At 39.0% G+C, this 15,049-nt stretch overlaps 1 protein-coding gene across 2 annotated transcripts in view; it reads left to right on the top strand.

Annotated features, from left to right (window-relative positions):
• The window catches only part of LOC105927791 (oligophrenin-1), a 46,846-nt gene that overhangs the window by 14,004 nt on the left and 17,793 nt on the right, over positions 1-15,049 (top strand). For both annotated transcript variants that reach the window (XM_036143315.1, XM_036143314.1), the window contains 6 exons: positions 4,991-5,024; positions 5,119-5,181; positions 6,108-6,182; positions 10,852-10,936; positions 11,304-11,362; positions 14,892-14,997. In XM_036143315.1, the coding sequence (XP_035999208.1) occupies positions 4,991-5,024; positions 5,119-5,181; positions 6,108-6,182; positions 10,852-10,936; positions 11,304-11,362; positions 14,892-14,997 (422 nt within the window). The remainder of the gene's footprint in view (positions 1-4,990; positions 5,025-5,118; positions 5,182-6,107; positions 6,183-10,851; positions 10,937-11,303; positions 11,363-14,891; positions 14,998-15,049) is intronic.

Below are 15,049 nucleotides of genomic sequence, written 5' to 3' on the forward strand. Positions count from 1 at the left end.
GCTCTGTCTGGACAGCACAGACAACTAGAAGGCATATGGCCTGTTCACGTGGGCAGATGTAAATAGCAGTCAAGCACAAAGATGTTGATATTGGAGTAGAAATAAATTTTTGCCTGGCTTAATGGTTCCCAGGTTGATCCTAAACATCCTTACAGATGACCTTTTTTCTTGCAGTTTGGGTCAGATACTTGAAACTTGGATATTTTCAGTAGGAAAATGCTCCCAAACAAACTTTAAAAGAAAATTCTGTAATGGTTTTTCCAAAGCCCCAAAATCAGTCCTACTGAGAGTTTTTGCACTACGTTAAAAAGCCCATTCTGTCCTGTGTGGAAACTGATTTTAATGAACAGAACTAATTGCAAACACATGTTTGAGGGAAAAATTTGTAAGGGAAGCCTAATTATATTAGTGGGAGAGTACATATATATATTTTAAACCTGTATGGATAGTTTGAACGCGTGTTGTATAGAGAAAATTCACATTAAATACAAAAGTCTTGCCCCAAATTATAATTTTTTTACTTCACTGATGTTGTTTATTGTATATTTATATCACCCTAGAAAAAAAAATAAAATAAATGTATCATTAAGCAAAGTATTAATGTGGCATGTATGCCAGAGATAAATGCACTACGGGCTGTATCTCTTTCAGTCTGGAAGCACTGGTAAATCTGCAACCAAAACATCATTTTGAGAAAACTTGAATGAGGACTGATTATTTTTGAGGATATGGGAAATGCATCTAATTAAAGGTGGTTTTTCTATTTTTAAAAAAATCAAATGGCGGAACTCAAAACAATTTGAAAACAAAAAGCCAGTATAAATGATGTTTATTAATTTTGTTAGACAGGAAGCGGTATGACGACTAACAGCTTAACTTTGGCATATGAGGCACCAGGTTCTGTGTTAGAGATATCTGCGGTTACGTGGGTCTTGCAGGGCACAGTGAGGTATTTGTGTGCTACTTTATTAGCTACAGCCCCCATTGGCTTTAAACCAAATATGTTTTGGTGTTGATGCAGCAAATTCTGTAGAAAAAGCCTCTGTTCCATGTCTTAGAGGTGATTCCGTAATATATGATCTTATTTACAACAAGATTAGCTTTAGTATTGTGTCTCTTGACAAATGTCTTATTTTTCTAGATCTATCTATTATTACATGAGTGAAAAAAGACAAATGGAGGATCTGAAAATGACACGTAGCATTTTAATGCCCTCTTCCTGTGTTGCTTCCCCATTAGAGTCAACATATTTTTAAAGCCTAGTCATGCAGTTTGCCCCAAAACTCTCAAAAGTAAATCCACTACGCTGCCAAGACAACTATATTTATAAAGCACAGTAAACACTGCGTGATCTGACCAAAGTGCAGAGCATACAACTGTGAAAAGAATAGAAACCATAACAAAACAGATTAAAATGTAAGTGGTGGTCTCAGTAAAAATACGCAACATAATCACATGCAACAACAAAATTAAAATGCAAAGAACTTCCCGTATGGAGTTAAAAGCCAAACCAAAGGGGTGGGTCTTCACAGCAGTTTTTAAAATGGCCTTTTTGATTTTTAGCGGCATGCTGCTCCAAAACTTGGGAACCTAAACAGCAAAAGCTTTCGAAGGAGTCCCGGCAAGTGCAGCAACATTTAATCCCCTGACCATTTAAAAATATAAAGCAGATAAAACGGTTGTTAAAATGAAGCCTTAAATAGACGGGCAGCCTGTGTAATGGAGATAAAACAGGAGGGATATGCTCTCTCGTCTGTGGCTCAGTTGAAAACCTTGCGGCAGCATTTTGTGCCAACCGCAGGTGTGCCGAGGAGAATGACTATTACAACAAACAAATAATAGTAAAAATGTTTTTTTTTTTATATATATAAAAAAGCAAAAATCATCTAGCAGAGTTGAAGTTAAAGAATGTGTTACTGTTTCAAAGTCATCACCGTTCTATTTAATATCTGAGCTGCCGATTACCATGGTGTTCAGTTTATTATTTTTTTTAAACTAAAACACAGAAGAAAAGCATGAATTGCAGCTTTTTTAATAGTGGTAGTAATTTTAAATCTGACTTATATTTAGAGAGCCTTGTTGAACTAGTCATACCCTTGGACTTTTTCATAAATCTTTCTGTACTTTATACCGTCTTTTATTGGGATTTATTTGACAGATCAAAACAAAGGAGCACATAGTTGTGAAGTGGAAGGCAAATACATGGTTTTCAAAAATGTTTCCTAAATAAAAATCTGAAATGTGTGGAATATATTTATTTTCAGTCTCTTTTACTTGAATACCCCTAAATAAAATCCAGGACAGTTTACCTCCTGAGGTCCCCCTATTAGCAAAGTTAGTCCACCTGTGTGTTGGGACGGGTGATATGGACTTAAAATTTTATCGCAATATTTAGCAGCAGTATTGTGATAACAATAAAAGTGATCATAAAGAACTACTCAACTTCTTTGCAGTCTTTTTAGGCAACTGTATGCCTCTGACTGCATGTCACAGCAATAACAGCCCCGCAAACACATTAATTAATATTTATTGTTGCTGAGATAAATTCAAGTTCTTATCATAAAACATTTTTAACGATAATAAACAACTCAATACATGCCCACCCCACCTGTAAGTAATGCTATCTCGATGTAAAGGCAGCTGTTCTGTAAAGACATCAGAGGTTTGTTAGAGAGAACATCACAGAACAAATGGGTGAAGAGCAGGGAACTCCAAGAAACAAACCAAGTTTGATTGGGGGAAAAAAAACACCTCAAGCTTTGAACAACTTAGAGCCTTATTCAATCCATCATCTGAAGATGGAAAGAGTATGAAACAATGCAAATGTACCGAGACATGACCGAGTATTTAAACTGTCAAGCTTGGCAAGGAGAGCATCAATCAGTAAACAGCCTAGGGGCCAGTGGTAACTCTGGGGGAGCTGCAGAGATTCATACCTAACGATGGGGCGCACCTGTCAACAAAATTATTAGTTTTCCACTCCAATTTTTTTTTTCATGAAAGAGTGGCATCTAAATGTAGTTTGCCGTTCACCACAAGCCATGAAGGGACACAGCAACATATGAAGGAACGTGCTCTGGTCAAATCAGGTACAAAACCAAACTTGTTGGCAATCTCGCAAGAAAACCTGTTAGAGGCTTCAAAAGCCTTAAGACTGAGGTGGAGGTTCAGCTTTCAGCAGAACAATGATGCCAAATGTACACCCAAAGCTAAAATTGAATATTTTAAATAGAGCATATTCATTACCTGAGCAACTACATCCGTCTGTAGCAAAGCTTGAAAATTGCTGTTCACAGACGCTTGCCGTCCGACCTGACTGAATTTGAGCTGTTTTGCAATGAACAATTGGCACATATGTCTGACTGTAGATGTGCAAAGCCGGTAGAGACATAACTTGGGAAAACATGCAGCTTTAATCCCAGAGAATTCAAAATGTTGATTCCATGTGGGTTAACTGTAATGCACATCACACTTTACTAAGTTTGTGGAACCAAATGTGAAAACTGTAATTTTCCTCTAGCTTCAGAATTTTGTGGTATTTTCTTTTGATCTATCACATAAATCCAAATAAAGTGCTTTGAAGTCTATGGTTGCGACACGACAAAATGTGAAAAGGCTCAAGGGGTTGGAAGACTTTTGCAAGGCGCTGCATGCATCACATCATTTGCCACTAATGTCGATCTGATATTTATAAAAAAATCAAAACAGTTTTTTAATACATTCATAGCAAAGTTTATATTTTGGATGCATTTTATGAATATGTTTTTTTTTCCCCCCTAAAATGCAAAAACTAAATTTATCACCTTTTTTTTTTGGCTAATTTCTGTTATTCCACTCTCAAAAACTAATAATTAATGGGTAGTAGCTGCAGATAACTTGATGCCTCTTATTTCCAGACATCTCTGGTAAACCCAAACTGGCCCTTATTTCTGTTCTACTGCGAGTGTAAAAACAGCCATAAATCACTCTTGACTCGACTGGACTACTAGACTTATGCATTACAGTTTCGGTGGATGTTTTGGCAACGCTTTGTGCATTTCACGCCCAAGACGTTGACGTGCTTGATCTCACATGCTGAAATAACAAGTTATTCCACATTAACAAAAAAACTTTCTTTTTTAAAGCGTTTGGCAGTTGGGGGGGAAAAAAAAATGCCTGCACGTACTTCTCCAGAGTCTCCTAAGTGACTGGATATGTTGGCAATTTTCTTGTTTGGCAAAGAAAGGAAATCAATCATTCAAAATACTGGAAAAAGGAGGTTCGGTTTTAACTCTTAGTAATTATTCACTCTGGCATCCCCATTATTACAGTTTTTCTCCCGTATGTTAGATTTTTATTTTTTTTTTAAGTCCTGAAGCATAATGCAACTCTGTGGAACTACCGTAACAGAAGAGGCTCAGTGACTGCCGCCTCTGAATCAATTGTAGGGTGTACCTGCCATATTTTCTCTCAACAACTACTACCTGCTGCTCCATGGTCCTGAACAAGACTCTATCTGGATCTCCCACTGCTCCGTACTTAGCCCTGACCTCTGACAGCTATTGTAAGCAGGAAGAGGAGCAGTGGGCTATTTCAGAAAGCAAATGAGATTGAAGCATTGATATAAAGAAGAGCACACTGAATAAGGACTCGTCTTCCAGTCAGATGTTCTAAGTCTGAGGTCCTGGCAACTGTACCTGCAACAGAGGAGCCAAATTTACCCAAATATTGAATGCATCTTTTTTTTCCCTCCTGTTCCTTGTGGTTGTTGTATGCAATAAAATGGTTAACTAAAACCAGAAAATGGAGCTCATCACCTCATAATTCATCCTGAAGGCTGTTGCTGCGTGAAGGAAGCTGGGTTCCATAGATTTGTTGCCTTGAACCACAAAGTCTCTCCCCCCCCTCCTTTCGTTTAAAAAAATGTATGCAGTCATTAATCACAGTTTTAGATTTTTCCACAAGCTCCACAGTCCTCATTTTCTTTTTACATTTGCTGTTTTCATTTCAGATTTATCGCTCCCCGATTCACAATCAAGCAGAAAGTAAGTCAATCATCCCTATCCTTAAAGCCAGGAAGTTGTGATAAAGTTAATTTGTTTGGTGGGGTGCGTTTTGTTTTTTTCTGCCCTCCTACAGTGGAGCTAAATCAAACTGGATTCAAGTTCGTGCAAAGGTGCATCAACTACATTGAAACTAAAGGTAAATGTGTGCTGTCTGTATTTTTGTTAGTTTCTTACTTGCCTGTTGGGGGCGTAGTTGAGTCGTCTGTTGGCAACACTCCTGCGGGTTGCTGTGAACTATCGCTCATCACAGCACTGTTATAAGGCTCACATGGAACCAGCTTCTGGTTGTAAAGCTTTTCACTCAGCAGATCCAAGGTTCCTACGCGGTCCGGAAAAGTCTCCAATTTTATTTCTGCATTTTCTGGATCAGGATCAGAATGGAAAGGATAATAAAAGGGTGTCAAAATAGCTTATGCCATGTCCCGCTGTCTAAATGTTATCCGTTCTTCACTCTTCCTTCCTCCTTTCATTATTTTTATTGTACTTTCCTTCTTTTCTTCCTTCCTTTGTCTTTTGTGGTCCCCCAATTAGTTTCTTCATTACTCGCTTCTTTCCTCCCACCCCGTCTGTCTGTCTGTGGGGTTTTCAGGTTCCATACATAGAGCTAGCCCCTTATTAGCTATACATTTTCACAGAAATGTTGTATTTTAATTCTTTCAATTCAAATGGAAAAACTCAAAACTCTGTGAAATTTAATTATTCAATTATTATATGAAGAATGTGTTGGAACCTTGGCCATGCATGTCTCTTGCTGTTTCTCTAAAGCGTCTCCTCAGTTCATGCTAAAAAACATAACCAAGACAAACAAAGGGACAGTCAGCCAGTTGGTTATTGCTTATAACCCACTTCGTTTATGGAAACAGGATTAATTACAGCAGATGTGAGCATGTAATTTGACTCTGATTAGTTTCAGGCAGCAGTTAAATGCAGAAAAGAACATTTTAACTCTGTCTCATGTCAGGCCTTCGAGGAAGCATGTGGTACGTTTCCACTCTACAGCATCTGTCCAGATTATACTCCCTCCTTTTTTCCCCCCTGTATCCTCCCCTCTCCCCTGTCCAGGAGCCACACAAGAAGGAGTATACAGGACAGTCGGCAGCAACATCCAAGTGCAGAAGCTCTTAAACGCCTTCTTTGGTAAGGACACAAGTCTGTGAGCATGAGCATCGTCTGTCCATTCGCTTTGCTGAAACTCTTGTAACACTTAAGAGGATCTGCAACTTTTTGTGCCACTTAGGTGTAAATGTAGTCCTTGTAATGAGATGTAGAAGACGCTGTACGGAGCATAAAGTCACCCCGCCATGCCCCTCCCCAACGTGTTGCTGCACGTTGCTGGTCAGCTGTCTGAAACAAGGCGACAACACTGTCCCCTTGCTTATGTGAAAATATTAACATTTGTCTGTTTGGAAATATTTCTGGTCACAAACAAGATGCAGCATTATGATGTGAAACCTAATAAAGGGCCAGCTATCTCCTCTATTTAGATAATGCTCATTTGAAACTACAACTGAGAAGCTATGGATGGCATCTCTGTTAGCTAGCTCTAATCAATCTCCAAACATTAACTTGTTATACTCCCCTCACTCTATATATGGAGGGTTTTTTTCTGTCAAATGATGACTTCATTCATTAATGGGAGGCACAAAGCTTTCCTAGTAAGTAATTACTCCCCAAACCTAACAACTAATTGTGCCATCTTTAGCAGCAACAACTGACATCAAGCGTTTTGGATAACAGGCTATGAGTCTAAAACATCACAACTGAGGAATTTTGACCCACTGTTCTTAGCAGGAATGTTTAATTCAGACTCATTGGTGGATGTTTGAGTATGAGGGTCATGTTTAAAGTCATACTACAAATAGTCGATTTGGAAATGAATACATTCTTCGTTTGGGCCACTCCAAAACAACATTTTTGAAGTGATCAATGGGTGGCTTCACTGCTGTGCTTTTGCTCATTACCCTGCTGCATAAAAAAATGTGACTGAGCTTAAGGTCAAGCAGTGATGGCTAAGCGTTCTCCTGCAGGACATACTGGTAAAGAGTGAAATTCACGATTCCGTCCATTATGGTCAGACGTCCAGGTCTTGAAGAAACGAAGCAGGCCAAAACCCTCACACTCCCACCACGTTGTCTGACTGTCAGGATGGCGTTCTGTTTCTGAAATGCTTTGTTAGGTTCCAGACAGATGAAACATGACCCACACCTTGCAAAATGTTCCATATTTTTTCTCTGCAGCATACAGAATATTTTCCTTAAATTTTTTTTTTGTTTGTTTTGTTTTTTGCAAATGTGAGATGGGCCTTTTTGTTCTTTAGGGTCGGAAGTCGTACTGGCCTTGGAACGCTCCCATGGAGTTTGTTTTGTCCAGCATCTCTTTCTTATTGTTAAATTTTGAGCAGTGCTCCAGTTTCCCATAACCCATGTAGGCGATACAGCAAACATGCTCTGGCCAAACCAGATCAAACTGAACACATTTGCCTAGATGCAAAACTGTGCGTGTGGTAGAAAACTAATGCTGCACATCATCCCTACCTTGGAATACGGGGGATGGAAGGATGAATGGAGCAAAATGAAAGGCAATTCTTGAAGAAAATCTGTCAGAGGCTGCAAAAGACTAGAGACTGGCGTGAAGGATCGCAAGGAAAAGATGGTTCTGAACACAATACTAATGCACTCTACACTTTCAGATATATGCATAAATCTTCAAAAATTTGCGTCACCCTCCTCCCACTTCACAGATTTGCTCTGCTTTGAGTTAGTCTGTCACATACAGTCTACAATTTACATTTCTAATAGGTTTGAGGGGTGTGAATACTTCTGCAATTCACCCTACCAGTCCTACCAGCCCTTACCAGAAGTCCTCTGTCATTAAAAAAACAAGCTCACAGCTCGATGATACAGTATTGATGTTGGTATTTTGGTCCTTGAATTGAACAGGTGCAGTTTGATCTACATATGTTCCTCCTTTAAGCTAACATTCTATTTTTTCCCCCCTATTTAGTTTTTGTTTGAATTAAAGACAAGACTTGGAACTGTAAAACATTGATAGACTACCAACCAAGAGAGCAAATCAGGTTATCAGCTGAGAAAAATATTACATATGTTACATTTAATGGCAAAGAATGAAGCCATAAAGATACAGTAGCGGAAAGTAAGCATGCCACTTTGCCACACGAATGAGCAAATTTCTCCGTCTTTAATAAGCCATTCATCTTGGCTTATTAAAGATGACTGGGTGACTGGTGATCAAGAGGTTTGGAGGCAAAGGAGTGTCAAATGATGCAATAAACACTCTCTTTAACAATCCCTGACTTGAAGTTATGATGAGGGAAATATAAAGAAAAGCTGTCTGACCTGAGCGTTCTTCACACTGCAGCTCCTGGATCAGTGCTCCTTTACTGGAGGGCAGGGTTCAAGAGGCTTCCATCAAAGCGACATTTATTAAAGAATAAAAAAAAATGGCATGTAATATCAAGATCAACAAAACAGACTGTGATAAACTTGTTATTCGGTTTTATATAGATTAATACACAATTCGGATTAACAGGAATCAACCTTTCTGAAGAAAACAAGAATAAAAAAATCAGATATTACACGAGTCAGTTGCATTGTACAGCTCAATATTCTGTCTTTCTAAATCAAAACAGGGATACCAAATTAGCGATGATGGGTAATAAAACATGTTTTGGGATCAAATGGAGAAAAGCTTTTTAGATTCACTCAAAGGAAACAGAAAAGGGGAAGGAATCATGCTGATTCTTTTGCAGTCATGCTGCAATAAATACCTTAGTGCAAAAGACCAAGTGTGCAATTAATAGAAATGCTTGCAGACCTCATGAGCCATGGCATCTGGTTCATGGACAGAAAACATAGCTCCAGTATGAGATCAAGTATCACCCATCTTTAGAACAAATAAATTCACAGTTGGTCACAGACAACCCAGTCGTGCCCGGTGGACCAATGCATTCAGTGCCTTGCAAAAGTATTCATAACCCCTGTACTTTTTCACATTTTGTTCCGCACTTTAGTGGGATTTTATGTAATACACCAACAGAAAGGGGTGCAACATTGTGAAGTTAAAGATAGCAGGTGCATGGTTATTATGATTTTATTTAAATAGTCTGAAATATCTGGTGTGCATTTCTGTTTAGCCCTATTTACTCTCATACCCCTAAATAGAATCCAGAGGAAACCACTGCATCCAAACGTTATCAAATTACTAAACAGTTCACTTGTACGCTGTAACCACAGAGAAAAGTAGTAAGCAGACGGCATCATGAAGACCGGACAGGTCAGAGAAAAAGTTGGAGAGAAATCTAAAGCAGAGTGAGGATACAAAATGAGATGCCAAGGACTGAACATCTCACGGAGTATTCTTTAATCCATCGTCCAAAAATGGAAAGAGTTGGGCACAACTGCAAATCAACCAAGATAAGCCACCTAACCGAACAGGCAGGCCAGGCAAATAATCAAATAATCAGAGAAGCAGCCCAGAGGCTCATGGGAACTCTGGAGGAGTGGCAGAGATCCGTAGCTCTGGTTGGAGACTATGTTGACAGGACAACCATTTGATTTTATAAGAGTGGCAAGAAGAAACAAAATTGTTTAAAGAAAGCCTGAAGAAGTAACGTTTAAAGGTTGCTCCAAACCATTAAGAGGACCGCAAACATGTGGGAAAAGGTGCTTAGGTCAGGGATGACCAAAACTGACATTTTCGTGACAGATAACAAACCCTGAAGACACTGACACCACAGTGACACACGGCAGTGCCAGCATCATGCTGTGGTGAAGTTTCAGCAGAGCCACGGTAGCTTTACAAGAGATAATGGGAAGAGAGGTGAAGTTAATCACAGGGCACTCAAGGAAATTACCGGCCTGAGATGCGACAGACATAAGAGGAGGAGGAGGCTAACCTTTTAGCGGAAAAACGACCCTAAACATGCAGCCCAATCTGTGTGTGTTTGAGGTTGTTTATGGAATGGTCTATATCAAAGCATCTGGCTCAGTCAAAGTACAAATCTAGATTCAATAAAAAAATCTGTGATGGGACTTTCCCTTTGCTAACGTTCTGCTTCCAGTCTAACTAAGCTTATTCTGTACTGAAGAACAGCCAAAACTTCTTTGTCTGTAGATGGGAAAAGCTGGTTCTGCGAAGTATCAACCCAATGGGGCTGAATAAAATTGCATTCCACACTTTCAAGATTAATTTGAAAGAGGGGGGCAAAAAAAAAAAAACAGGTGTCCTTTCCTTTCTCTTCAGTTTTGCATACTTTGTGTTGATTTATCGCATAAACTCCCAATCAAATACTTTGAAGTTGATGCGTGTAGCGTAACAGAATGTGTGGAAGTGCAATACTCTTGCAAGGCAATAAGGAGGTTTCGTTCTTGGATAAATCAGCAGTCTGTTTTGGACAAGGAGGTGATGCTAGAATTAGTTTCCTGCAGCTCCTTTACGAAGACGACTGTGCGAAGACAACAAGAACGTTTCCTCAGGGAAGCATGTCAGGTTGAAAGGATCTGAGGAAATGACGGTCATTACCTCTGCTGTGATTTCATAGGTGGGCAGTGAAATATGGAAACTTTTTCCAAGTCAGTAGATGATGAAGTCATTTGTCAGGATGATGACTCATCTTTAACTGTAATAGAGATCTTTAACTTCTCCCCATGAAAAGCATATCAGCTTTATAACATAGGGCGCAAACTGAGTAAAGGCTCCATCCTGCGGAGCTGACCTTTAATCCTGCTCTACGAAAAACGGGCCACATCTTTCTGAACTTACTTGCATGCTTTTGCTCCTTTTGTAGATCCCTTAAATCCTGGGAGTGTGGATCTCAACAGCAGCGACTGGGATGATAAAACCATCACAAGTGCATTGAAGTTCTACCTGAGGTGCGTTTGTTTGTGAATGCACAAAGTCCGTGTGTGCCTAAAACTCCACGCGGGATGATTATTCATTAATTACGTCTCATTTGGTCACGCGTTACGTCATCTTCAAAATGTTTCCACTTGTATTCTTTTGCGAGCCGTCGGCGTGCCAAGGAATTAGACGTTTCCAGGAATCCGTTTTATCGTCTGACATTAGAAACAATTTGCTGCGTCCAAAGAAACTCGTTTAACCCCGCCAGAGGTTTCACTCTTTAACGTCTTAATAGTGTGGCTATTTAATGTGTGGATTCTTGTTTTATTTTATGCCGTTTTTGATGTTTTAATTTATGTTCCCCATGTGTTTTCTCGTTTTGTCTTTACTTATCCACAGGAGTCTTTCTGAACCTCTAATGACCTACGATCTGCACAGAGAACTCATGCATGCTGCAAGTAAGACATGTCGGGGAGCTTTTACTTTGCTACGGTCTGCATGGATAGGTTACAGCAGGAGCCCTAAAGTTGAATTATGTTGCATACTACCAGTAAAGTCCAACCGTCTCTCTGAAAAATATTTGATCTAGCACTTTATAGAAAGGGTGGAAACTTCAGACAGATTTACGAGCTTGCTTTCTTTTCTCCTTTTTTGCTTCTTCTTTCACATACGTTGGCTGAGGGGAACGAGCATCTAAGCTCAGGGAATAAAAGAGCCATTTGTAAATCAATACAGTGCATGCTGCAGGTTGAGGATCTTTATCTAAATGTAGGCAGAAGGAAATCTGAGTCTTTGTTTACACTTATCTGTCGCTCTGCATCGTTGTAAACCTGAGAACACAGCAGGTTTATTGGCATCAGCCTGGTTCTGTCAGGATGTTGCATTAAGGCGCATGGAAATGCCCTTCATTAGCCGCACGCGGTTCTTCTCATTACGCGTCGTGACAGTTTGAAGACTCCATTTTATTATTGGCTGCATACCGTTGCAGTGGGTGGTCATGCTTCACTCCATTTAGCTTTGCAATTAAGTGGTAACTTTGTGATTTACATGACTGAGTTTTACAGCATGCACCTTTTTTTTTTTTTACCAAGATTTTGTGCCAGAGTTCTACATTTTCTTTTTACCTGTACTAATTTTGCATGAGATGGTTAAAATTTGGCTGAGCTTCTCTCTTCCAATGTTATGCTCCCCTCTTTTTTTTTTTTTTTTTTTTACTAGAACTATAGCCTTATCAGAATTAGTCCAGACATTATTGGTAAATATGTGACTTCTTTGCTGTCGGCCGTTTGCTGCTGTCACAAGTTTACTCCATTTTGGCCAGACATTCATCCTTAGGGTTAATTTATGGTAATATTTGTATGTCAATGTCATTTATTAAAACTCAATTTGACACAGGTGTCACCAAGACTTGAAATTGTTTAGACCGAAAACAGTGCTTGGGGCTCCCTTAAAAGTTTTAAGAGTTCATTGAGCTCCTTTTTTCCTTGATTTCATTGTTGCATTTCTGTTACGTTATTTAAAACCGGCATCATTAACTAGTGTCTAACTGACTGACCTTTTTTCAGAATGTTGATCTTTAAATATTTGCTCATGCAATCTCCGTAGAATCATGTCATTTTGATGAGCTGTTGTCCCGCACATGATTCCCCTAATGCCAGAAGATCATCACCTGCACTGAAATGGTGGCTAAAGAAATACAAATGGTTCAATGAAATCCAGTTGGCCCCAGCTCCTGCAGCGCTCACAAAAAAGGGAGAGACATTTACTCCAATATTTACAGTTCCAGCCACAAGTGTGCATGCAAAAGTTACGTATGTTTTGGGCTTTGGATAATGCCTTTAAACCATTTTTCTTCAAATATGGAGTTGATCATTGATCAACAAACAAGGTCAGGGATTTGTAAATAAACAAGAATTTGCTGCACAATTGGGTTGTACGATATTGCAAAAATATTCAATTGCAACATTGATGTTGAATAATAACTGCCATTAAGATAATAAACGTGGCTCTCTCTTCTTCTCGTCCATCTTCTTGATGGCCCCATCACTCTTCTTGAGTTTTAGCATCTTATAAAAGCATCTATACACATGTGTCCAGCTGGCCAAGATATGCTATAAGCCAGCAGAGCTTGAACACATGCCACTTGATCCAGTATATAGTAGCCTGCCAAATATTGCCTCCAAGAAGTTTTGCACACATTGAAAGTGCAATGCTGATTCTGATTTGATATAATGTGCTCCAGAGCACAGATAAGAATAAAATGCAGATTTTTGCCTATCCAGACAGGGTGCAAATTATACACCCATTGGCATAAGTGTATAGTTAAACACTTGCACCCACCCTGATAGTGGTCGAAGAGTTTCCTTGGGAATCATGACCATATGCTTTTTGTAGTCCTCAACAAGCTTCTAGTGTAATTCTGGCTGGATAATGAGCCACTCTTCTTGGCAGAGTTGGTGGAAATCATTTAAATTCGATTGTTTCCTTGCACAGAGCTAACTTTCAAGCGGAGTCCATAGTCCATAAATGTTCAGTGGGGTTCAGGTCAGGGCTCTTCCACAAGCTTAATGTCGGTCTGCTTTATTCATTCCAAAACCAGTTTTCATGAGTTTGAGTTCATTGTCCTCTTGGAATACCAATTATGTCAAAACATCTAAACCAAAAGGGGGCAGAATGGGTGAAATAAAAGGAAATAGGTTAGAATGTTCAGAAAAAACCCCAGGAAGCCACCCAGGCTGCAGCCTACCATGAACCGCTGGAACATCAGTGTCACTTGCCACAGTTTTATGTTGCCATTGACTCAGAATGGTAACAAGAAAGAATCAAGAAACGTTATTGTCATTATGTGTTACCATAATGAAATTTTGATGAGGCAGACATCAGAATGGACATAATTAAGCATAACACGCAGACACAAGTCAGGATTTTTCCTTTTTATTTTTTGTTTATTTATTTTTTTAACCGTTGATTGTACTGGCCAACCACAATACTCCCTGAGGAGCTTAAGCGTACATGTAGTCCTTATCAGCCAATGGACTTATTTTCAAGTCAAAAAGATAGCAGTCTACAACACTGTGCAATAAATGGAGTTGCAGAACGGTGCAATGTGCATGGATGTCTAAACAGAAAGTCCCTGAGAGACTGAAAGTCCCTGCTGCAAATGACTGTCAATGACTGACTGAAACGCCCCACAGGGAATGGATCGATATTTTATGATCAAATGAGATAAAGATTGAGCTTTTTAGCCACATTGACAAGGGACATGTTTGGGGAAGTCCAGGTAATGCATTCAAACCCAAATACTGTCTTAAGTGTCAAGCATGGTGATGGTAGGATCATGCTGTGGGGCTGCAGATGATACTTTGTATAAAATGAATGGAATAATGAATGAGGACTGTCTCCAAAATCTTTAACTTCACCACTGACAAGAGATATTATTGGACCTTGGAACACAATTTCATGTAGCAACACCCATCAAAACCTGGTTTAAAATGAATTAAGTGGGTTGACCTGAGTGTTCTGGAACGTCTTTAAGCCTAGTTCAAATTAAAAATGTGTAAATTATGCCTAAATTCTAGTTCAATGTCAAGTTAATACGAGCTCGGGCATTTATGGTTGAATACGGTCAAATATCAGAATTGGAATAAGCTTTATCCGCCAAAATTGTTTGAACACACACAAGAACTATGCTTTATTCTTTTTGAAGGCTACAAAAATGAACTTGGACTGTGTTTAAAAAAAAAAAGTACTTTAAATTTAAACCTGTGTGGCCTATTATTTTTTTTTATCTTTAAAGTTGTATTGTGTGACCATTCCATCCTGAATAAACAGTTTTAATTGATCGTTAAAAATACAAATGACTTTCATTTAATTAGAATTGCACTTAGCCGCACCAATATAAACCGCATTAAACTTCAGTATTCCTTATGTTTTCACAAACGTTACTTTTATAATAATTTGAAATGGACTTTGTGTTGTGTGCCACAGAATCCGATAATCTGGACTTTCGACTGAGTGAAATTCATTCACTAATCTACAAACTACCAGAGAAGAATCGTGAGATGTTGGAGATGCTTATTAGGCACTTAGTAAAGTAAGTCCAAGCCGAGTTCATTGTGGTGTTTTTACTGCTTCCAGGGAAAGAA

The sequence above is a fragment of the Fundulus heteroclitus genome, chromosome 11, assembly GCF_011125445.2.
Source record: "Fundulus heteroclitus isolate FHET01 chromosome 11, MU-UCD_Fhet_4.1, whole genome shotgun sequence".
NCBI lineage: Eukaryota > Metazoa > Chordata > Actinopteri > Cyprinodontiformes > Fundulidae > Fundulus > Fundulus heteroclitus.